Raw genomic sequence first — 23,727 nt, forward strand, 5'->3', positions numbered from 1 at the left:
GACCCTGGTCAGACCCCACTTGGAGTACTGTGCTCAGTTCTGGTTGCCTCACTACAGGAAGGATGTGGAAACCATAGAAAGGGTGCAGAAGAGATTTACAAGGATGTTGGCTGGATTGGGGAGCATGCCTTATGAGAATAGGTTGAGTGAACTAAGCCTTTTCTCCTTGGAGTGGCGGAGGATGAGAGATGACCGGAAGGAGGTGTATAAGATGAAGAGAGGCATTATCGTGTGGATAGTTAGAGGCTTTTTCCCAGGACTGAAATGACTAACACAAGAGGGCTCAGTTTTAAGGTGCTTGTAAGTAGGTACAGAGGAGATGTCAGGAATAAGTTTTTTTCACAGTGTGGTGAGTGCATGTAATCATGTAATGGGCTGTTGGCAATGGTGATGGAGGCGGATACAATAGGGTCTTTTAAGAGACTCCTGGATAGGTACGTAGAGCTTAGAAAAATAGAGGGCTCTGGGTAACGCAAGGTAATTTCTAAAGTAAGTACATGTTCGGCACAGCATTGTGGGCCGAAGGGCCTGTATTGTGCTGTAGGTTTTCTATGTTTTTCTATCTAGGACTTTCTTCGTATGTCCAACATCAACTGCACAGTCCTCATCAAATGCTTAGTTACCTCTTCAAAGTTCCTCCTCACTACCCAGGTCATACTCTTTTCACATCAGATGTAAGAGCCTCAGGACTCATGCCACCGGGTTCAAGAACGGTTACTCCTCAACTATCAGGCTCTTGAGCAAAAGGGGTAACTACACTCATTCTATTTCTGGTGTTCCCACAACCTATGGTCTCACTTTAAGGACTCTTTATCTAGTTATTTCATACACGTTATTTGTCGCTATTTATTTATATTTGCATTTGCATGGTTTGTTGTTCATTGATCCTGTTTACAGTTTCTATTCTTTAGATTTGCTAAGTAATCCTGCAGGAAAAAGTATCTCAGGATAGTACCGTAGATTTCGCACTACAGAGCGCACCTGATTAAAAGCCGCTGGCTCTAATTTTAGAAATAAAATCAATTTTGTACTTGTACAGGCCGCACCGGATTTTAGGCCGCACCGGATTTTCGGCCGCAGGTGTCCCACGTTGTAATATGAGATATTTACACAGAAAGATATTACACGTGAGGATTTTTTAACTTTTAATTAAATCCATATGGTAACATAAACAAATACATATTGCAAATGCTTTTTTTCGAACCATGCCTGTAACGCGGCTACTTTTAAATATACGTTGCGTATACTTTTTTACTGAACAACATTCCAATATCTCCTAACGACTGGTAAAAAATATATATACTGCAGCCTACCAGGAAAAGTTATTGATCGCCTTTAACTTAAAAGCAGCGTTCGCTCAGATCTAATGCCGCTCGCGTAATGCGCTCCCCCCCTCCTTCCCGTTTATCGCAAACTGGCATTTTTCCCACAAGACGCGGCGAAACCGGGTGTGACGTCATAGCATCCCGCGATGTAGTACAGAAAACAAATATAGTTAAAACACTTCTAACTTTAACTAGAAAATGAATTACTAAGCGAAAATATTATAAACTAAATAACTGCCATAAAGGCAGCACAATGCTTTTCTTCGAGTGTTTTCCATGTTGATGAGGGTGAGTACAAATGACTGATTTACAATAATTTAATTGTGAAAGTGCGCTTGATTTATCGTACAATTTCATTGGACCTCTGTGAACTACTCATCAATTTTATTGGTCTACTGTTACGAGGCAAAATGTTTTTGGCGGCATGAAAAAAAATAATGCATTAGCCGCACCGTATTAAAAGCCGCAGAGTTCAAAGCTGTTCAAAATGTGGGAAAAAAGTAGCGGCTTATAATCCGACATCTACGGTATGTGGTGACTTATATGTACTCTGATAATAAGTCTTACTTTGAACTAAATGAAATTAATGAACAAGAGTTATTTTAATCAGACATGCTGCCATTTCTACTGTTTGAACATTTATTTTGTGAACTCTTAAGTTTTCTCACCTGCCATGCTTATCTTTAATATGGCATTTGCTATTGTACACAAACCACATTCTATATGATGGTGTCTGTTGTTCACATTATTTTGTTAACATTTAATTAAGCAACTCTTCTTGTAGGGCTGCTTTATATTGTGCACATTTTAATGAATGAATGAATTGACTTTATTTCTTATATTCTTCACATACATGAGGAGTAAAAATCTTTATGTTACATCTCCGTCTAAATGTGCAATTATAGTAATTTATGATAACTTATAATAAATAGAACAGTCAATGTAACATAGAAATACACTCACATCAGTGTGAGTTAATCAATCTGATGGCCTGGTGGAAGAAGCTGTCCCGGAGCCTGTTGGTCCTGGCTTTTATGCTGCGGTACCATTTCCCAGGTGGTAGCAGCTGGAATAGATTGTGGTTGGGGTGATTCAGGTCCCCAATGACCCTTCGGGCCCTTTATTCACACCTGTCTTTGTAAATGTTCTGAACCATGGGAAGTTCACAACTACAGATGCGCTGGGCTAATATTCTGGGTTAAAGTGCATATATCAACACTGCACCCTAGCAAAGGGCTTTGAGTATCACATTAAACCAAATTGTAGCATTACTTTTGCAATGTATGGGCAATGTACACAGGAACCACATACTAATTGAAACATATGTGAATCATCCATTTAGTGGAGCAGTATGGCCAGGCCACATTTTTTATTAAATAGAGTTTAGCTTTTTAAAAATCTGATGGTGCTAGGAGTATTGTATGCTGCTACTTGTTACTTGGGCAATTTCCTATGAGGAGGAGAGAGCTTGTTTCCCTAGACATAATATCTACAGGCATTTAAAGCCTATGATTAGAAATCCCTTAATTAGCTTTCTCCACATTCCTTATCGTTTGATTGTGAATTGAGTTTTCCACTGGTAATCATTTGTTTGTAGATGGTGTTCTACCTGAAATTAGTGTTGGTACCAAATGTATTCATATCTGTCTTATTCTGTGGAATCCAGTTCATTTCCTCGGTAAGCTGAAACTGAAGGCGATATTGAGTTGGAGTTGACTTCTGTGTCTTAATTTGAGCAGCCATAAAGACAAATCACTTCCCAAATGGCACGTGTCCCTCATTTAATTTTAATCTAAACGTCAGAACTTATAACAGTTATATCACTAAATTGAGCCAGATTTACAGCTCATGTAGTTTTTTGGGATGTCAATGGCCAGACAACTGATCCTCTACACCTGAAGCCGCCAATGGATTGCATTTGTTTTCAGTGGCAAATAAGTCTTAAGCAGTGTATTCTGAAGCCGCATGACATGATGGTCTGATGTCTCTGATGGTGGTCAGTTATGTGATAAAACTTATAAACATTTCAAAAACATTCAAGTAAATTTAAAAAATTTTGAATAATGTTAATTTTAAAACTATAAGGCTTTTAATTTTTTTTTAAAAAAGGAACTCAAAACACCTTTCACAAGATTTTGTTTCTTTAATTTCTGTCTTTGACACATCAGCGTTCCATGATGGGGTCTCAATGCAGTGAGTCCATTGCAGAGGTCAAGTGAGTTGGTATGTGATAATTGACTGTACATGTGGGAGGCCCATGATGTGTGGTGTAAATAAAATTCAGCAATATATGTCTTATTTGACCTAAAGACATCCTAAGGGGGTTTACAGTGAATAAAATACATTTTGAAGTGTAGACATGGTTGCATTCAATTTATATACAGTTGGCCCTCCCTATCCGCGAGTTCCACATGTGCAAATTCAACCAACCGCAAATTGAGAAAACTCGGAAGTGCTCTTCCAGCACTTGTTGTTCGAGCATGTACAGGCATTTTTCCTTGTCATTATTCCCTAAACAATGCAGTGTAACAACTATTTTACATAGCATTTACATTGTATTAGGTATTATAAGTAATCTAGAGATGATTTAAAGTATACGGGAGGATGTGGTAAGGTTATTGTGGATCAGGATCGAAAAATAATCGGAAGTTCTCTTACCAAGTAAGTCGGAACAGGTACATCCGGTATTATTTAGTATCAGTTAGTCAAGCATTTGTCTTAATATATAGTATATATTTTACCTTTTTATGCATATTAAACACTTAGAACGTATGTTTCAGTGCCGGGCTCGGGAACGGAAGTTCTCGGGTTCGATCCAGTGACAGGTCGCTCTCGATCGCGCTCTCCATCCGTGCTTGGTTGATGCGGAGGATCAAAAACCCAAAACCCAATAATTAAACCACTGTGTTGCTTAGTAATAATTGTAGCTTTCATCGGGGCAGGGCCTTTCTCACTTTATCCTTTAAAATTGTTCCGATCGTTGACCGACTGTAGCCTAATGCTTTTCCAATGACCGATGGCGTTTCACCTCTTTCGGATCACTTGATTATTTCCACTTTATTTTCAATTGTGATCGTGATTATTTTCGTGAACAGAAACACTGTAGATTCAGAGCTCCGCCGCTGGGTCCTAATGTCCACGGCACTGAGACAGGTTAAATAAGGTCTGGGGTTCCGCTGGGCCCCAAAGTCCATCGGATTGAGACAGGTTGAATAAGGGACTTGAACATCCGTGTTTTTGGGTATCTATGAAGGGTCCTGGAACCAATCCCTCGCATATAAGGAGGGCCGACTGTACAGCAGAATCTTAAAACAGTGTGATACAGTACCTTGAAAAAGTATTTGGGCCCCAGCCTTTTGTTTACATAATTAAGTTCTACCACAAGGTATTTTGGTCAATTTACCTGTTAAGTTTCTTTTGTGAATCACATGCTCCTTTTTTCACAGTAGAGCCCCAAAAAAATAGCAAAAATTGTAAAGCATAAAAAGTAAAATTGTCAGTAGTTCAAAAGTATTCATTCCCTTTTGATCAGTACTTAGTTGAACCACCTCTCGCAGCTATTACAACCAGTGGTCTTTTTGGATAATTCTCTATTGGCTTTGCAAAACTTGATAGAGCAAAATTTGCCCATTCCTCTTTGCAAAATTGCTCAAGCTGTGCCACGTTAATTTGGGAGTGATGGTGGACAGTAATCTTGAGGTCTTGCCAGAGATGTTCAATCAGGTTAAGGTCAGTCATTTGGACCACTCAAGGACATCAATTTTCTTCATTTGGAGCGTCCTTTGGGTCATTGTCTTGCTGAAAGACGAACTTCCTCCACATTTTAAGTTTTCTGGCAGAGGCTAGCAGGATTTTATCTGGGAACTCCTTACATTTAGCAGTATTCATATTTTTCATCAATCCTGACCAGATTTCCAGTCCCTGCTGATGAAAAGCATCCCTACAGCATGATGCTACCTCCACCGTGCTTTACAGTAGGAATGGTGTTACCTGGCTGATGTGTAGTATTATATTTACACCACTCTCTGTTGTTTTAAATTTCATCAGCAGTGCGTCTGTTTAAATCATCGGCCTGTCTGTAATCTTGGAGGCTATTCACAGTACTTATTGTTTCTCGTCTTCTGTTAATTTCAAAATTGTTCTTTGTGAGTACAAGTTCCAAGTTACAAATGTATATCAAATAAAGTAACAAGCAATTATTTACCATGACTTTCTATGCTTTTCTGAAGATAATTTTGTATCCATGTTGCTGTTGTCTGTTTAATCTACCAGCTTTAATTTTGCTGACAGGCTTACGATGTGGTACTTTATTAGAAATCGTTTGAAATCTGGGACATGTTGACCTCATCAGTCCCCACTGTTACATTTATAAAAAAAAACTCATCAAGTTATTTGAAGGCAAATTGTTATTAACTAGAGAAGATGTACTGGTTTTTCTTTATTCCCTTACTTATCTACTGAACAGGTAATTTTGCTCTTGTGGCACCTGCCCAGTGCAGAACGAGATCATTTCAGCGGGAAGTACTACGCATAATTGTCCACAGTTATTAGTTCTGCGCACCAACAATTCCATTGATGATTATGCCTGGCACTTAACAGTTTTGATCCTTAAGCCAGATTCATTCCAGCTGGATTTTGTGATTTAATAGTCTCTATCTGCCTGCCTTTTGTGAGAGTATCTTGACCATCATTTACTATGAATTGGGTAGTGTCCTCTTCTTCGGACGTACAAATTACTGGTTTTGATACCTATATTATGACCTTTACTTGCCTGTATAGATCTATATATTTAGTCCTATTTCTCCTGAAATCATCATTCATTTATGTCTTTTGATTCCCTTTTATATTACGGTAGCTTATGGTTTACACTCTTATTCCCTCTGCTTTAAAAAAAAAGTTATAGAAAAATACAGCACAGAAACAGGCCATTTGACCCATCTAGTCCATGTTGAGCTATTTAAACTGCTTAGTCCCATTGACTTGTACCCGGACCAAAGCCCTCCATACACCTACCATCCATGGGTTTATCTAAACTTCTCTTAAATGTTGAAGTTGAGCTCACATGCACCACTTGTGCTGGCAGCTTGTGCCACACTCTCACGGGCCTCAGAGTGAAAAAGTTTCCCCTCATTTTACCATTTCACCCATAACCCATGACCTCTAGCTGTAGTCCCACCTAACCTCAGTGAGACAAGCCTGCTTGCATGCATCCTATCAATACCTCTCATAATTTTGTTTATCTCTATCAAATCTCTTCTCTACTATGTTCCAATAAAGTCTTAACCTATTCAATCTTTCCTTATAACTCAGCCAGTCTAGACCTTGTATCTTTTCTCTGCATCTTTTATCTGTACTCTTTCAACTTCATTTACATTTTTCCTGTAGATAGATGACAAAAACTGCATACTGTCCTCCAAATTAGCCCTTAACAATGTACAACTTCAACATAAAATTCCATCTCCTATACTTGGTACTTTGATTTATGAAGGCCAGTGTGCCAAAAGCTTCCTTTATGAGTGTATCTACCTGTGCCACTACTTTCAGTGAACTATGGGCCTGCATTCCCAGCTTCCTTTGTTCTACCCCACTTCTCAGTGCCCTACTATTCACTGTGTAAGACCTACCCTGGATTGTCCTATCGAAGTGCAGTACCTCACTTATCTGCATTGAATTCCATCTGCCATTTTCATACTATTTTTCTAGTTGGTTCAGATTCCACAACAAACTCTGATAATCTTCCTCACTGTCTACTACACCCCCAATCTCCAGTTAATCACATTATCATCCGGAGCATTGATACAGATAACAAACAACAACTGAATTAGCATCGATCCCTGTGGCACTCCACTTTTAATGGACTTCCAGTCAGAGAGACATCCATCTATTCCCACTCTCTGGCTTCTCCCAAAAAGCCAATGTCGAATCCTATTTACTACTTCATCTTGAATACCAAACAATTGAACCTTCTTTTCCAACCTCCCATGTGGGACCTTATCAAATACCTTTGCTTAAGTCCATAGAGACAATATCCACTGCCTTGCCTTCATCAAATTTTCTGTTAACTTCCTCGAAAAATTCTATAAGATTGTTGAGATGTGACCTACCATGAACAAAGCCACACAGACTATCCCTAATCAGTTCCTGTCTCTCCAAATAGACAGGGGTCAGGGATGTTTCAGATCGTGTCCACAACATTTTGGAGAAGGAGGGGGGAGCAGACAGATATCTTGGTACATATTGGTACCAATGACATGGGAAGGAAAAGCAATGAGGTCCTGAAAAGAATTTAGAGAGCCAGGTAGAAAGCTGAAAAAGCAGGATCTCCTGGGTAGTAATTTCTGGATTGTTGCCTGTGCTACACGCCAGTGATGGTAGAAACAGGATGATTTGGCAGATAAGTACATGGCTGAGAAGGTGGTGCAAGGGAAGGGCTTAAGGTTCTTGGATAATTGGGATCTCTTCTGGGGAAGGTATGACCTGTTCAAAAGGGACGATTTGCACCTGAACCCTGAGGGGGACCAATATTCTTGTGGGCAGGTTAGTTAGAGCTGTTGAGGAGGGTTTAAGCTAACTTGGCAGGGGGGTGGGAACCAGAGTGAAGGGGCTTAGGATAGGACAGATGGTTAAAAAAGTAAAGATAGCATGCAGTCAGATTGTCAGGAAGGACAGGCAGGTGATGGGATTTACCGTAGATTCCGGATTTTAAGCCGCTACTTTTTTCCCACATTTTGAACAGCTTTGAACTCTGCGGCCTTTAATACGGTGCGGCTAATGCATTATTTTTTTTCATGCCGCCAAAAACATTTTGCCTCGTAACAGTAGACCAATAAAATTGATGAGTAGTTCACAGAGGTCCAATGAAATTGTACGATAAATCAAGCGCACTTTCACAATTAAATTATTGTAAATCAGTCATTTGTACTCACCCTCATCAACATGGAAAACACTCGAAGAAAAGCATTGTGCTGCCTTTATGGCAGTTATTTAGTTTATAATATTTTCGCTTAGTAATTCATTTTCTAGTTAAAGTTAGAAGAGTTTTAACTATATTTGTTTTCTGTACTACATCGCGGGATGCTATGACGTCACACCCGGTTTCGCCGCGTCTTGTGGGATACCGGTTTGCGATAAACGGGAAGGAGGGGGGGGGAGCGGCATTACGCGAGCGGCTTTGGATCTGAGCGAACGCTGCTTTTAAGTTAAAGGCGATCAATAACTTTTCCTGGTAGGCTGCAGTATATATATTTTTTACCAGTCGTTAGGAGATATTGGAATGTTGTTCAGTAAAAAAGTATACGCAACGTATATTTAAAAGTAGCCGCGTTACAGGCACGGTTCGAAAAAAAGCATTTGCAATATGTATTTGTTTATGTTACCATATGGATTTAATTAAAAGTTAAAAAATCCTCACGTGTAATATCTTTCTGTGTAAATATCTCATATTACAACGTGGGACACCTGCGGCCGAAAATCCAGTGCGGTCGAAAATCCGGTGCGGCCTAAAATCCGGTGCGGCCTGTACAAGTAAAAAATTGATTTTCTTTCTAAAATTAGAGCCAGCGGCTTTTAATCAGGTGCGCTCTGTAGTCCGGAATCTACGGTAGTTACAGCCACAGGCTGAGTATCAAATCAGAAATCAGAACCAGAATCTGAAAGGATTCCAAATGTGGTACTCAAGGTGTTATAGCTAAATGTGTGTAGTATAAGAGATTAGGTGGATGATCTTGTTGCACTATTACAGATTGCCAGGTGTGATGTTGCCATCATTGAATCATGGCTGAAGAATGGTTGTGGTTGGGAGCTGAATGTCCAAGGTTACACATTATATCGGAGGGATAGGAAGGTAGGCAGAGGAGGTGGTGTGACTCTACTGGTAAAGAATGGCATCAAATCAGTAGTAAGGTGTGACATAAGATCAGAATATGTTGAATCCTTGTGGGTTGAGTTAAGATACTGCAAGGGTAAAAGGACCATTGATGGGAATTATATACAGGCCTCCCAACAATGGCTGGGAGGTGGACCACAGGTTACAATTGGAAATAGAAAAGGCGAGCCAAAAGGGCAATTTATGGTAGTCATGAGAGATAGAAACATAGAAAACCTACAGCACAATACAAGCCCTTTGGCCCACAAAGCTGTGCCGAAAACATTCCTACCTTAGAACGACCTAGGCTTTACCCATAGCCCTCATGTAGCCGTCCAGGAGTCTGTTAAAAGACCCTATTGTTTCCGCCTCCACTGCTGCCAGCAGCCCATTCCATACACTCACCACTCTCTGCGTTTAAAAAAAAACACAAAAAAAAAAACAACTTACCCCTGACATCTCCTATGTACCTACTTCCAAGCACCTTAAAACTATGCCCGCTCGTGCTAGCCATTTCAGCCTTGGGGAAAAGCCTCTGACTATCCACATGATCAGTGCCTCTCATTATCTTGTACACCTCTAACAGGTTACCTCTCATCCTCCATCACTACAAGGAGAAAAGGCTGAGTTCACTCAATCTATTCTCATAAGGAATGCTCGCCAATCCAGGAAACATCCTTGTAAATCTCCTCTGCACCCTTGCAGGTTGATTGGGAAAAATCAGGTGGTTAATGGATCTCAAGAGAGTTGAATTTGTTGAATGCCTAAGAGATAGCTTTTTAGAGCATTTTGTCATTGAGCCTACTAAGGGATCAGCATTACTGGATTGGGTGTTATGTAATGAACCAGAGGCGATTAGGGAGCTAAGGTAAAAAAACCTTTAGGAACCAGTGTTTGTGTTCAGCTTGAAATTTGATAGGGAGAAGGTAAAGTCTGATGTAGCAGTATTTCAGTGGAGTATGGGAAATTACAGTGGTATGAGAGAGGAGTTGGCCATAATAAAATGGAAGGAGCTGCTTGTGGGATGTCAGTAGAGCAACAATGGCTTGCTTTTCTGGGAAAAAATAAGGAAGCTACAGGACATGTATTCTAAAAATTAAGAAATTCTTAAATGGTAAAATAGTACAACTATGGCTGACAAGGGATGCAAAAGCTATTGTTAAAGCAAAAGAAAGGGTATACAACAAAGCAAAAATTAGTGGGAAGATAGGGGATTGAGAAGTTTTTAAAAACCTACAGTGAACAACTAAAAAAAATCATTAGAAGGGAAAAGATGAAATATGAAAGCAAGCTAGCAAATAATATCAAAGTGGATAGTAAATGTTTCTTCAAGTATGTTAAAAATAAAAGAGAAATGAGGGTGGATATAGCACCACTAGAAAATGAGACGAGAAATAATAACGGGGCACAAGGAGATGGCTGATGAACTAAATAAGTATTTTGCATCAGTCTTCTTTGTGGAAGACATTAGCTGTATAGTTGGCATGGTGCCAGAGGACTCAAAAATTGCAAATGTCACTCCACTCTTTAAGAAGGCAGCAGAAAGGAAATTATAGACCAGTTAGCCTGACTGCAGTGGTTGTTAAGGATGAGGTGATGGAGTACTTGGTGACACAGGACAAGATAGTACAAAGTCAGCATGGTTTCCTTCATGGAAAATTCTGCCTTATGAACCTGTTGGAATTCTTTGAGGAGATTATAAGTAGGATAGATAAAGGAGATGCAATGGATGTTGTATATTTCGACTTTCAAGGGGCCACATAGGAGGCTGCTTACCAAGTTACTAGCATGGTTAGTGCATTGGCTGATTGGTAGGAGGCAGCAAGTGGGAATAAAAGGATCCTTTTCTGGTTGGCTGCCAGTGACTAGTGGTGTTCTGCAGGGGTCGGTGCTGGGACTGCTTCTTTTTATGCTATATATAAATGATTTAGATAGTGGAACAGATAACTTAGTTGCCAAGTTTGCAGATGATAGAAAGATTGGTGGAGGGGCAGGTAATGTTGAGGGAACAGGTTGGATGTAGAAGGACTTAGATTATGAGAATGGGCAAGAAAGTGGCAAATGAAATACAATGTTGTAAAATGCATGGTCATGCACTTTGGTGGTAGAAATAAATGTGCGGACTATTCTAAACGGGGAAAAAATCCAAAAATCGGAGATGCAAAGGGACTTGGGAGTCCTCGTGCAGAATACCCTAAAGGTTAACTTGCAGGTCGAGTCGGCGGTGAGGAAGGCAAATGACATGTTGGTATTCATTTCAAGAGGTCTAGAATACAAGTGCAAGGATGTGATGCTGAGGCTTTATAAGGCACTGGTGAGCCCTTAACTTGAGTATTGTGAACAATTTTGGGCCCCTCAGCTTTGAAAAGGTGTGCTGGCATTGGAGAGGGTCCAGAGGAGGTTGACAAGGATGATTCCAGGAGTGAAAGGGTTATCATACGAGGAATGTTTGATGGCTCTGTGTCTGTACTTGCTGGAATTCAGAAGGATGATGGGGGTGGGGGGGGGGTGAAATCTCATTGAAACCTTTCAAATGTTGAAAGGCCTAGACAGAGTAGATGTGAAAAGGATGTTTCCCATGGTGGGAGAGTCTAGGACAAGAGGGCACAGCCTCAGGATAGAGGGGCATCCTTTCAAAACAGAGATGTGAAGGAAATTCTTTAGCCAAAGGGTGGTGAATTTGTGGAATTTGTTGCCACATGCAGCTGTGGAGGCCAGGTCATTGGGTGTATTTAAGGCAGAGATTGGTAGGTTCTTGATTGGATATGGCATCAAAGGTTACGGGGAGAAGGCTGGGAATGGGTTGAGGAGGAAAAAAAATGATCAGCCATGATTGAATGGCGGAGCAGACCCGATGCACCAGACAACCTAATTCTGCTCCTATGTCTTATGGTCTTATCAACAAATCATCAGCTATCTCTTTAGCAACCTCTCTTTGGACTCTGGGACCTAGTCAATGTGGCCCAGGTGACTTATCCACCTTTAGACCTTTGAGTTTGCCTAGCACTTTTTCCTTTCTAATAGCAATGGCACTTACTCCTCATCCATGACACACATAGACCTCTGGCATACAGCCAGTATCTTCCACAGTGAAGATTGAACTAAAGTACTTATTATGTTCAGCTGCCACTTCTTTTGTTCCCCATTACTACCTCACCAGCATCATTTTCTAGTGGTTCAATATCAACTCTGGCCTCACTTTTAATCGTTATATAACTAAAAAAACTTTTAGTATTCAGCTTTGTATTGACTAGTTTGCTGTCATATTTAATCTTTTCCTTTTTGTAGCTTTTTTTAGTTGGTTAATGTTGGATTTTAAAAGCTTTCCAATCATCAAACATCCCACTCATTTTCGCTACCTTATACGCCCTTTCCTTGTCTTCTATGCAGTTCTTAACTTGTAAGCCATGGTTCCCTTGCCCTGCCATTAGAGAACAACTGCTTTTTACCTAATGCAGACAAATGCAGAGTACAGAAAGGAGGACTAGGGTATGAGTAACATGGACTTAAGCCAACCATTGCAGCATGGTATTGCTCTCAGGGTTGTTCATAGAACTGTGTAGCACAGGAACAGGGCCTTCAGCCCACGATGTTGTGCTGAACTAATTAAGCTAAAATATCACCTAATTAAACTATGATTCATATGCCTCCATTCTCTCAATATTCATGTGCTGTTGAGAGCCACTAAAACATATCTATTGTATTTGCCTCCAGCATGATGCATGATAGCACATTCCAAGCATCCACAAACTCTTCATAACTCTTTCTATGCTAGATCAGTGACTGCATTGGTGCTGCTTCCTGCACCTATGGTGAATTTGTCAATTTTTATCAACTTTGCCTCCAATTTCCACCATGTACTTAGTCCATGTCTGATACTCTCTCCCCTTTCTCGATCTTCCTCCACCTACTGACTCTCACAGCTGTCTTGACTATACCTTTTCCTACCCTGTCACTTGTAAAAATACAGTTTTTAGTTCCATTGTTTCCACTATAACCTTCTCAGGATGAGGCTTTCCATTCCAGAACATTTGAGATGCCCTTCCAATAATATGGTTTCCCTTTCACTTCAATTGATGCTGTCCTCACCCGCATCTCCTCCATTTCCTATAAATCTGCCTTCACCCCATTTTCTAACTGCCACAGCAGGAATAGGGTTCCCCTTATCCTTACCTGCTACCATCCAGCGCATCATTCTCCATAACTTCCACCATTTACAATGGTATCCTATATCTTTCCCTCTCCTCCCCACTCACTGTTTTTCACAGAGATCACTCTCTACTTCCTTATCCCTTCCCACCGATTTCCCATCTGACACTTGTCTGTGCAAGCAGAACTAGTGCCACACCTGCCCCTGCATTTCCTTCTTCAACAATCTTTCCAAGTGAGGCCACGCTTTACCTTCACGTCTGTCATGGACATCAATTGTATCTGGTGTAGCCTCCTCTAAGTCGGTGAGACCTGATATAGTTTGTGGGGGGGCACAGTTCATCAAGCGCTCTATCCACCACAAAAGGCTGGAATTCCCAGTGCTACCCATTTCAATTTCAATTCCACTTCCCATTCCCATTCTGACATGTCAGTACATGTCTCCTCTACTGCCAGTATGAGGTCACACTCCGTTTGGAGGAGCAATGCATCATTATTCCATTAGCTTCCTAACAAATAGCATGAGCATCAATCTCTCTAACAATTTCTCCCCCTTTCTGCATCTCACTTCCATTCCCTATTTTGGCTCCACTCTTAACCCCTTTTCTTTTCCTCATCTTACCCTTACTGCCCTCTGGTACTCCTCTTTCCCTTTCTCCTATTATCTACTGTCCTCTCCAATTCCTCTTCCTTCAGCCTTTTATCTCTGCCACCTATTATCCCCCAGCTTTTTATTTCAAACCCTGCTTCCCCCTCACCTGGTTTCACCTATCACCTGCCAGCTTGTACTCTTCCCCTCCCATTGCCTTTTTCTAGTTTAATCTCTCTTCCTTTCCAGTCATGATGAAAGATCTCAGCCCAAAATGATTACTGTTTATTCCTCTCCCTAGGTGCTGCCTGTCCTGAGTTACTCCAGCATTTTGTGTGTGTGTCACTCTGGGTTTCCAGCATCTGCAGAATCTCTTGTGTTTGTGACCTGCCACCTTAACTAAATAAAATTGCTCTGCACATTTTCTTTGCACTTTCCCCACTCACCTTTCTAGTATTAGACATTTTGACCTTGGATAAAAAGATACATGATGTCTATGCTTTTTGTAATTTTATAAACTATCATTTTCCTTTTATCCTCTGCTCTCTGAAGAAAGCAACCATTTGTCCAACCTTTCCTCTAATCTTGGCAGCATCTTGGGAAAGCCCGTCTTGCACCGTCTCCAAAGCCTCCACATCCTTCCAGTAGAGGAGCCACCGGAACTGAATGCATATCTCCAAGCGTGCTTTAACTACAAACCCCATTTCCAGAAAAGTTGGGATATTTTCCAAAATGCAATAAAAACAAAAATCTGTGATATGTTAAATCACGTGAACCTTTATTTAACTGACAAAAGTACAAAGAAAAGATTTTCAATAGTTTTACTGACCACCTTAATTGTATTTTGTAAATATACACAAATTTAGAATTTGATGGCTGCAACACACTCAACAAAAGTTGGGACAGAGGCATGTTTATCATTGTGTTACATAACCTTTCCTTTTAATAACACTTTTTAATCATTTTGGAACTGTGAGGATACTAATTGTAGTAGATTTGCAATTGGAAATTTTGTCCATTCTTGCTTGATATAAGACTTCAGCTGCTCAACAGTCCGTGGTCTCCGTTGTCTGATTCTCCTCTTCATGATACGCCATACATTTTCAATAGGAGATAGATCTGGACTGGCAGCAGGCCAGTCAAGCACACGCACTCTGTGTCTACAAAGCCACGCTGTTGTAGCCCGTGCAGAATGTGGTCTGGCATTGACCTGCTGAAATAAGCATGGACGTCCCGGGAAGAGACGTCGCCTTGATGGCAACATATGTCTCTCTAAAATCCTAATATACGCCTCAGAGTCAATGGTACCTTCACATACATGTAACTCACCCATGCCGTGGGCACTGATGCACCCCCATACCATCACAGATGCTGGCTTTTGCACCTTTCACTGATAACAATCAGGCTGGTCATTTTCATCTTTGGCACGGAGAACTCGACGCCCTTTTTTTCCGAAAACTAGCTGAAATGTGGACTCATCTGACCACAGCACACGATTCCACAGTCTTTTGGTCCATCTGAGATGAGCTCGGGCCCAGAGAACTCGCCGGTGTTTCTGCATAGAGTTGATGTATGGCTTCCTCCTTGCGTAATACAGTTTCAAGTTGCATTTCTGGATGCAGTGACGGACTGTGTTAAGTGACAATGGTTTTCCGAAGTACTCCTGAGCCCAGGTGGCTATAATTGTCACAGTAGCATGACAGTTTCTTAGGCAGTGCTGCTTGAGGGCTCGAAGATCACACGCATTCAACAGTGGTTTCCGACCTTGCCCTTTACGCACTGAGATGTCTCTGAATTCTCTGAATCTTTTCACAATATTATTTACTGTAGATGTTGAAAGACCTAAATTCTCTGCAATCTTGCTTTGGAAAATGTTCATTTTGAACTGACTAACAATTCTCTCATGAATTTTGGCACAAAGGGGTGAGCCACGACCCATCCTTGCTTGCAAAGACAGCCTTTGATGGACGTTACTTTTATACCCAGTCATGATACCTCACCTGCTACTAATTAGCCTGCTTAATGTGGAGTCTTGCAAACTGAATTTCTGTGCACTTTTCAATCTTATTTTAACTCTGTCCCAACTTTTGTTGCAGCCATCAAATTCTAAATTTGTGTATATTTACAAATTACAATTGACTTGGTCAGTAAAACTATTGAAAATCTTTTCTTTGTACTTTTGTCAGTTAAATAAAGGTTCATGTGAATTAACATATAGATTTTTGTTTTTATTGCATTTTGGAAAATATCCCAACTTTTCTGGAAATGGGGTTTGTAGTTTTATAAAGCTGCAGCATAATTTAAAGTCAATCGCTTGACTAATAAAGGCAAGCATGCCATATCCTTGGTTGTATGCAAGTACTCAAGCATACAAGTCTCAGCTGATAATCCAGAAGACATATAAGACATTAGATATGTACACAATGCTGGAAGAACTCAGCAGGTCAGGCAGCATCCGTGAGAAAAGAGTAGCCAATGTTTTGGGCCGAGACCCTTCATCAGGAATGTTGGAGAGGTGGAGATAACGGAGGGTGGGCAGTGAGCGAGGGTCTCACTGAACTCCCATCGAAGAGAAGATTTGAACTTCTTCAGGGTAGGCATACCTCGAAGAGATTTTGCAGCAGAGTAACGAATCAAAACACAAAAATACAACTGCAGATGCTGTGGATCAAAGAATACGTACACAACGCTGGAAGAACTCAGCAGGTCAGGCAGCAATCATGAGAAAAGAGCAGCCAACGTTTCGGGCCGAGACCCTTCATCAGGATGGACTCCCAACTCCATCTGCACCTCTAATGTTTGAACCTTCTCCTCATTTAGATAATAGTCTGCACTATCGTTCCTGTTAGCAAAATGCATTATCATGCATTTCCCTACACTGTATTCCATCTAGCTTGTCTCTCGCTGAGTGAACACTAGAGAGCAGCACTGATGGGAGGGACCAGCGTCCAATTCAGCGTGGAAGATTCAGGTGGAACACAGCTAGCTCTGGTGTCTTTCCTTGACGCATGCAAAAAGTGACACAGAGGAATGAATATCTTTGGAATGGGGTTGTAGTTATTGATTGAAGAAATGAAAGATTTGTCATTTTTCACTATATTCATTTATGTTTAACTGATTTCCTGTATATTAAACTGCCTTTTAAATTTTTCATCTCTTTTGAAGTATTTATAAAATATAACTCTCAGATACATTTTGGAAACATTTAATAGCAGCATTCTGTCAAAAGGCAATCCAATGTATATCAATGATTTGGATGAAGGAGCTGAATATTTCAAAGGTAGCTCAATATATGCAACTGAGTGGGATTAGGATATTTTTCTTTAAATCTGTAAACTTGATCAAATGTTCCTTTTTTGCCTACTTCTTGAAGCTGTCTTTATTTTTCACTGCAGATGCTATTGTTTCAAGAATGTTATTAAATTCTTGACAAACAGGTTCCTCTTATTATTTTCACACAGCAAACTTGATCCGTTTACATTAATACATGAGCCATGTTACTTTAATAAGTGGAGAACTGAACCTTCTCAAACAAGCAAAATGTAAATTACACGAGTCAATTTGTGTATGATAAACTAAGGGAAATGGAAAGGAAATTATCTTTTCATTTTATTTATCTTTTGGCTGTGTTTCAGTATAACTGTCTTTTTATCATGGGATGTGTGAACTGTTTGGGGAAAAGTTGTACCCACTGATCACCTCATCATTTTCTGAAACTTTCTCATTCGGTTGAAATAATAGCTAAAAATAAAAAAAGATAATTGAGAGAATAGGCACAAGCGTCAGTTGTGGTAATGAATTCAAATATTTATGCAAACTCTACTGCACTTCTCCCAAAGAGTACATGGGAGAGACATCTGTAAATGCAACATCTACTTGTGCTGCCCGATAATAATTTACTTGCTTTGTCTCTATTTTGTATTTTTTTTCTGATCTATGATCTGGTTTCTACAGTTTTGTTCCATGTGTCAGAAGACTGGTGCCACTTTAGGCTGCTACATTAAAGGCTGCCCTCTTAAGTACCACTATGCCTGTGCTGTAGATAGTAGTAAGTATCTCTTCAGTTATTTTTAATTATCAAGTTTTTCTTTGAAGCATAATCAAGTTTGAGGATCTGAATGCAACCACTTTTTTCTCAACAAATAATTTATATCACTGTGGTTATGCTTTCTGTAGTAAAAATGACAGTGATAATGAATACTAGTCATAAGTGCCAATAGAAGTAATTGCCCAATTAAATCTAGAGTGGACATTATTCAGAAAATTTCAAAGCTTTGGTGCATAAATTTAAGTTATCCAGAAATCCAGTTTAAATGTATATTAAAACTGTAATTTAAATTAACAAATTGGCAGCATATTTATTCCATCATTTTAAACAATGTTTAGGTTAAATTTTCAATTTTATAACTATGAAAGTGACACTAGCTGAGTCAATATTTGCTAAAGTCCATTCTGCTATTCAATACTAGTTAGAATACTAGGTCATTGCTGCCTTGTTTAACGTATTGAAATGAATATCCTAAAGGTAAAATTGGACTTCAACTAATCTATACTCTGCAATAAGGGGCCGCTTCATTGCCCCTTGGCTTTTCATTCATGTTTCTTTTAGCAATGAACAACCATTACTTCATTCAAGAGTTCTACAGCTCAAAATTTTCATAACAGTCATGATCCTGTTTTGGAGGAGCAAAATTTTGCAATTTTTCAGCTCTTTTTTTGTGAGCAAGATATGAAAATTCTAAACACTCATTGCACTGTGCTAAAATCTGAGTCGCATTCCTGACAAGATATGTTTTTAATTATGAGTTTAAATAGATAATCTTCTTGAGAGGGTGTTTCTATTATTAGAACAAAGGCCAAACGTAGGGTGTGGAGAGGAATTCTCTTCTGGCAGAGGTAAAAGCAATTAAAGCACTGTCAGGAAGCTTGGACCTGTTACAAAAGGCTATACCTTGTCCCAGTAGGCCAGTGAATAGTTAATGGGAGCTGTCAGCCAGTACAGAATTTGATGCTTTAATTGATGGATCCATTATCATGCTATTGACCTTGACTTAGTGTTTAGAAAAGCTATGGTGCCATTGCCATTGTCTTTCCATTAGAAGAGGTGCTAAAGCAAAGCAGGTCAGTATACCTTATTAAAACACTAAAATCATCTCTTATAATGAGTGATAGACGCAGATGATGACCAGCGTTTTATGGAGGAAAGTATTTTAATTGTCTTGTCATAATGAGCATCACATAACAAGGGCAGGACCAAAAGCAGCAGTGATAGGCCATTTAAATTGGAAAAGACAACTCATATTTATGTGGATTCCCATCTCCTTCAAGTGCAATTCTGACACAATACTCAATGCTATTGAAAGCAATGCTTGTTATCCTTTACTGTCCATTCAAGTTGGAGAGTTAGTTAATAAAAATATAAAATGCTGGGGATATCCTGCAGATTGGGCAGAATCTATGGAGAGTTAATAAGAGTTACAGGTTGAAGACCCTCCATCAGAATCGCAGATTTCTGTGGTGCAGAAGGATGCCTCAGATGGTTGTGTCTTTAGAAGGTCTTTGAAAGAGTTTTCGGTCTTTTGTGACTATTAAATTAATTAATGTGGGAAAGCTGGCAAATAACAAGTTACAATATATATATTATGTAATTGTAGTTTAGGCATTTAGAATTTTCATTGTACATAGTAATGGAGCAATGATTCTTGTCCACAACTGATTAGTCTGTGTTTTGAGTCTTTTGTTAATTGTGTCTGATTTGATTTCTGCTATTAAGTGTATCTTCAAATGTGAAAGATATTGGTTGATCTGCATTTGTTCTATTATAGAATGTTCCCTAAATGAAGATAATTTCTCAATGAAATGCGCAAAACATAAGGTATGGCAAGAGTACATACTTTTCTCACCATGTTATGCATTCATTTTATTTATTAATGGAAATGAAATCTTAGTCCTTTTCATATTTTGTTTCTTTTCCTCTCAAATGTATCTGGACAGACCGTGTTGGGTAAAGATGATTCTTGTGTTAGCTGGTGACAAAGGATTTTGTTAATATCTGTTCAAAGACTTTTTACAACTCATGTCCTCAGTATTTTTTATATTTCAAGTTTGTCTTTTGTATATTGATTGTTTATCAGTCTTTGTTTATTTTTCATAAATTCTACTGTATTTATTTTTTCCCTGTAAATGCCTGCAAGAAAATGAATCTTATATGTATTATAACATACATATACATACTTCGATAATAAATTTACTTTGAAATTTGAACATCTGATGAGTGAGTGACACAGTTCAAATTTTTAGTTTACTGGCCAAAATGTAATTATTTGGTGGGAAATTGGACACTGCATCCATGGAATCATCCTTGAAGTTAAATGCTAAAATGACACTGCAAGATACCTGCACTGAATTATTCTAGTGTCATTTTTATCTATTTACATCCTACGAAGGAATCAGCAGCTTAATTGTTGCTGGTCATAACTTTTCTTTTGAATTGTGCACATATCAGTTATTTTATGAGCTGAAACTTATGTATGCTAATTAATATTGTGCCTCTGCCTGCTTCCTCCCTCCCCAAATTGTTACTGATAGGGGAAGGTGCTATACTGACCAATTTGAAAGGAAAAATAAAAAAAAAGTAACTACAGGCGCTAGAAACAAAAACGGAAAATACTGAAAATACTCAGCAGGTCAGGCTGTATTCGTGGGAAGAGAAACACAATTAGTGCTTCAGGTCAAAGGCACTTTGTCAGAACAGGGCAGGAGACAAAAGAAGTTTGTAAAGCTACAGTGAGGATGTTTCTGAAAGAGTAAATTAGGGTGACCAGAAAGATGAGCTATAAGCTATCCGACCACCAAGTATACCTTTACTACCCCACCTCTGCTTCCTGCAGGGATCACTCCCTCTGTTATCCCCTTATCCATTTGTCTGTCCACACTAATCTCCTTTTTGACACTTAACCCTGCAAGCGACCCAAGTCCCATTCACCACCTCCTCGCTTCTATTCAGAGCCCTGAACAGTCCTTCTAGGTGAGACAACACCTCAACTGTGAATCTGCTGGGGCCATCTATTGTGTCCTGTGCTCCTGATGCGGCCTCCTCTATATTGATGAGACCCGTTGTAAATTGGTGGACTGCTTCGTTGAGCATTTTTGCTCAATCCACCAAAAGCAGAACTTACTGGTGGCCAAATATTTTAATTCCAATTCCCATTCCTGTTCCTACATGTTGTGCCATGACCTCCTCTTGTGCTGAGATGAGGCCACCCTCAGGGTGGAGATGGAACATCTTGTATTCTCTCTGGGTAACCTCCAACCTGATAGCATTGAATATCGATTTCTCCTTCCGGTAAAAACTTACCTACCCCTCTCCTGTTCTTCTGTTCCCCACTCTGTCCTCTTACCTCTTCTCAGCTGCCTATTCTGGGTCTCCTGCTTCTTGCCTTTCTCCTATAGTCCACTCTTCTCTCCTATCAGATCCTTCTTTTCCGGCCCTTTATCTTTCCTGTAGATCTGGCTTCACCTATCACCTTCTAGCTATCCTCCTTCCCTTCTCCCACCTTTTTATTCTGGCCTCTTCCCCCTTCCTTTTCAGTCCTGAAGAATAGGTCTTGGCCCGACAGTATAGAGTCCAGAAGGCAACAACCTGAGTTGCTGTTCTTCATGCTTGCATTGGGTCCCAGTGTAATAGTATAGGAGGCCACAAACAGATCCTGTTGACTCTGCAAAGTGGTCAGCCAGACTGTTTAATTCCTCCAGTGTAGAGGAGACCACATTGTAGCATGCTAGATTGGAAGAAGTGGAAGTGAATTTGAAAAGACAGCTTGGGTACCTGGATGGTAGCAAGGGAAGTTGTCGTAACGAGAAGTGGAAGATTGAAACGGAAGTGAATGATCAGGTTCTGATGAAGGGAATTGGTTCCTGTGAAATACGTAATACAAAGGAGAAGTAAAGATGTGCTTGGTGGTAGAATCTCTTTGAATGTGGCAGAAATTGTAGAGAATTGCAGAAACTGCCATGGGAAAATTATGTCACAATGTGGTAGAAATTTTCATCTGCCTGGCAATCTTCTCCTAACCCCTGTGATATCTTACAGTAACAATCAATGTGTAAATGGTATACCAATTCCTGCCATCTACATTCTGTTTTAACCAATGATTTATGTTGATATGTTAGACTTAATGTAATGCATGTAAGAATCTCTTGTGTGGTATCCTAATGTATTGATAAAATCGGGATATACTACATCTACCACTCCACCTTATTTATCCCTTGCTAGTTGCATCATCAAATATATGACCCTCATGGAAATAATGTTAACTCTGCCAAATCATATTGTGATTGTTTTCTAAATGCCCTAATGATTGATACCAAATAAGCATTCAATATAATGCAATTTAATAGATTACTGCCCAAGATAAGGGTTTATAGGATTGAGGGAAACGCATTAGTATAGATAAAGGATTGGTTAACAGGCAGAATGCAATTAAAGGATAAATAAACCATTTCAGGTGGCTAGTTTGACTAGTGAGGAGGCTACAAGAATCACTGCTTGGCCCTCAGCTATTTTCAATTTCTATTAATGACTTGCAACACTGGTAGCAGAAAATTTTAAGGAATGAGATTTAAAAATATTTGGCAAGTCAGGGATTTATTAAGGATAGGTAGCATGGTCTAGGACAGGGTTTCTCAACTAGGGTTCCGTGAGAGGTTGCTAGGGGTTCTGCCAGTGATCATGATTAAATAAAAACATAGTTTTTTGAAGTTTGTTCAGCACGTGGTGCTAGCACTCAGTGGTGAGCAGTGACTGAGCAACCCCTGTAGCAATCTTGTTAGAGGTCTCTCAGCACGGTAGTGCATGGTAGGACTGTGTTTATTTGCTTGAGTCCATTCTCAGCTTTTCATGCGAGATTGAGGCAGTTGATATTTGATGAGTGCTGTATTGCACAGTGGGGAAGATAGTATGCTGATAATTGGTGAGTGCTGTATTGCATGGAGGGGAGGACGGTAGGCTGATGAGGGATGTATTGCATGGAGGGGAGGACGGTAGGCTGATGAGGAATATATTGCACGGAGGGGAGGACGGTAGGCTGATGAGGGATGTGAAGTGCATTTTCTGAGCATTGAATGGACTGGCCCAACTTGGGCTGTGACCTCTGCCTTTCCCTTCCGAATGACCTCCCCCAACTTCTCCTTACAAGTCCTGATTGACTCGCAGGAGTGAACAGACTCTACTGGTGTAGGTAGAAAATTGGACGGATTTTTTCAGTCTAAAGACTTTTTGAAGAGGATGTGTGAGATGGAAGAGGAGGATTCTAGGCCTGGGCCTACGGACAATTCTGATAAAGATAATGATAAAGAAATACAATCATCTGAGTCTAGTGCAACAATGGACACAAAAATACGTCCTTTTTTTTGCAGGACTGTAGAAGTTTATTTACACAACAAATGCACTAAGAACAAACATTAAATATTTACAAGACAGTGAATAAATCCAAATTAAAATGTGATTAAAACTGTCTATAAAACAGTCTAACCCCTGACGGGGCCCACTGCACCCGGAAATTCCCCATTACCCATAGTGACCGCATGCTCCCTGTCTGAGGGTAGCTGGGCACGAACATATCCTCGGAAGAGGGGCAGAAGGTCGGCCCTGGCAGAGCCCTCGACTTTTCGCGGCCCAGACCCCTGAATGACCATCTTGGCCAGACCCAGGAGAAAGCCCACCACTAGATTCTCCTTTAGACACACCCCCTTCCGCACTGGGTGCCTGTAGATAAGGAGCACAGGGCTCAAGTGCAACC

At 40.0% G+C, this 23,727-nt stretch overlaps 1 protein-coding gene across 1 annotated transcript in view; it reads left to right on the forward strand.

Moving 5' to 3' along the window:
- The window catches only part of LOC140715000 (uncharacterized), a 60,294-nt gene that overhangs the window by 18,126 nt on the left and 18,441 nt on the right, over positions 1 to 23,727 (forward strand). Inside the window, exons 3-4 of the mRNA XM_073026749.1 lie at positions 17,882 to 17,975; positions 19,753 to 19,802. Of these exons, the coding sequence (XP_072882850.1) occupies positions 17,882 to 17,975; positions 19,753 to 19,802 (144 nt within the window). The remainder of the gene's footprint in view (positions 1 to 17,881; positions 17,976 to 19,752; positions 19,803 to 23,727) is intronic.

The sequence above is a fragment of the Hemitrygon akajei genome, chromosome 22 (assembly GCF_048418815.1).
Source record: "Hemitrygon akajei chromosome 22, sHemAka1.3, whole genome shotgun sequence".
Lineage (NCBI taxonomy): Eukaryota > Metazoa > Chordata > Chondrichthyes > Myliobatiformes > Dasyatidae > Hemitrygon > Hemitrygon akajei.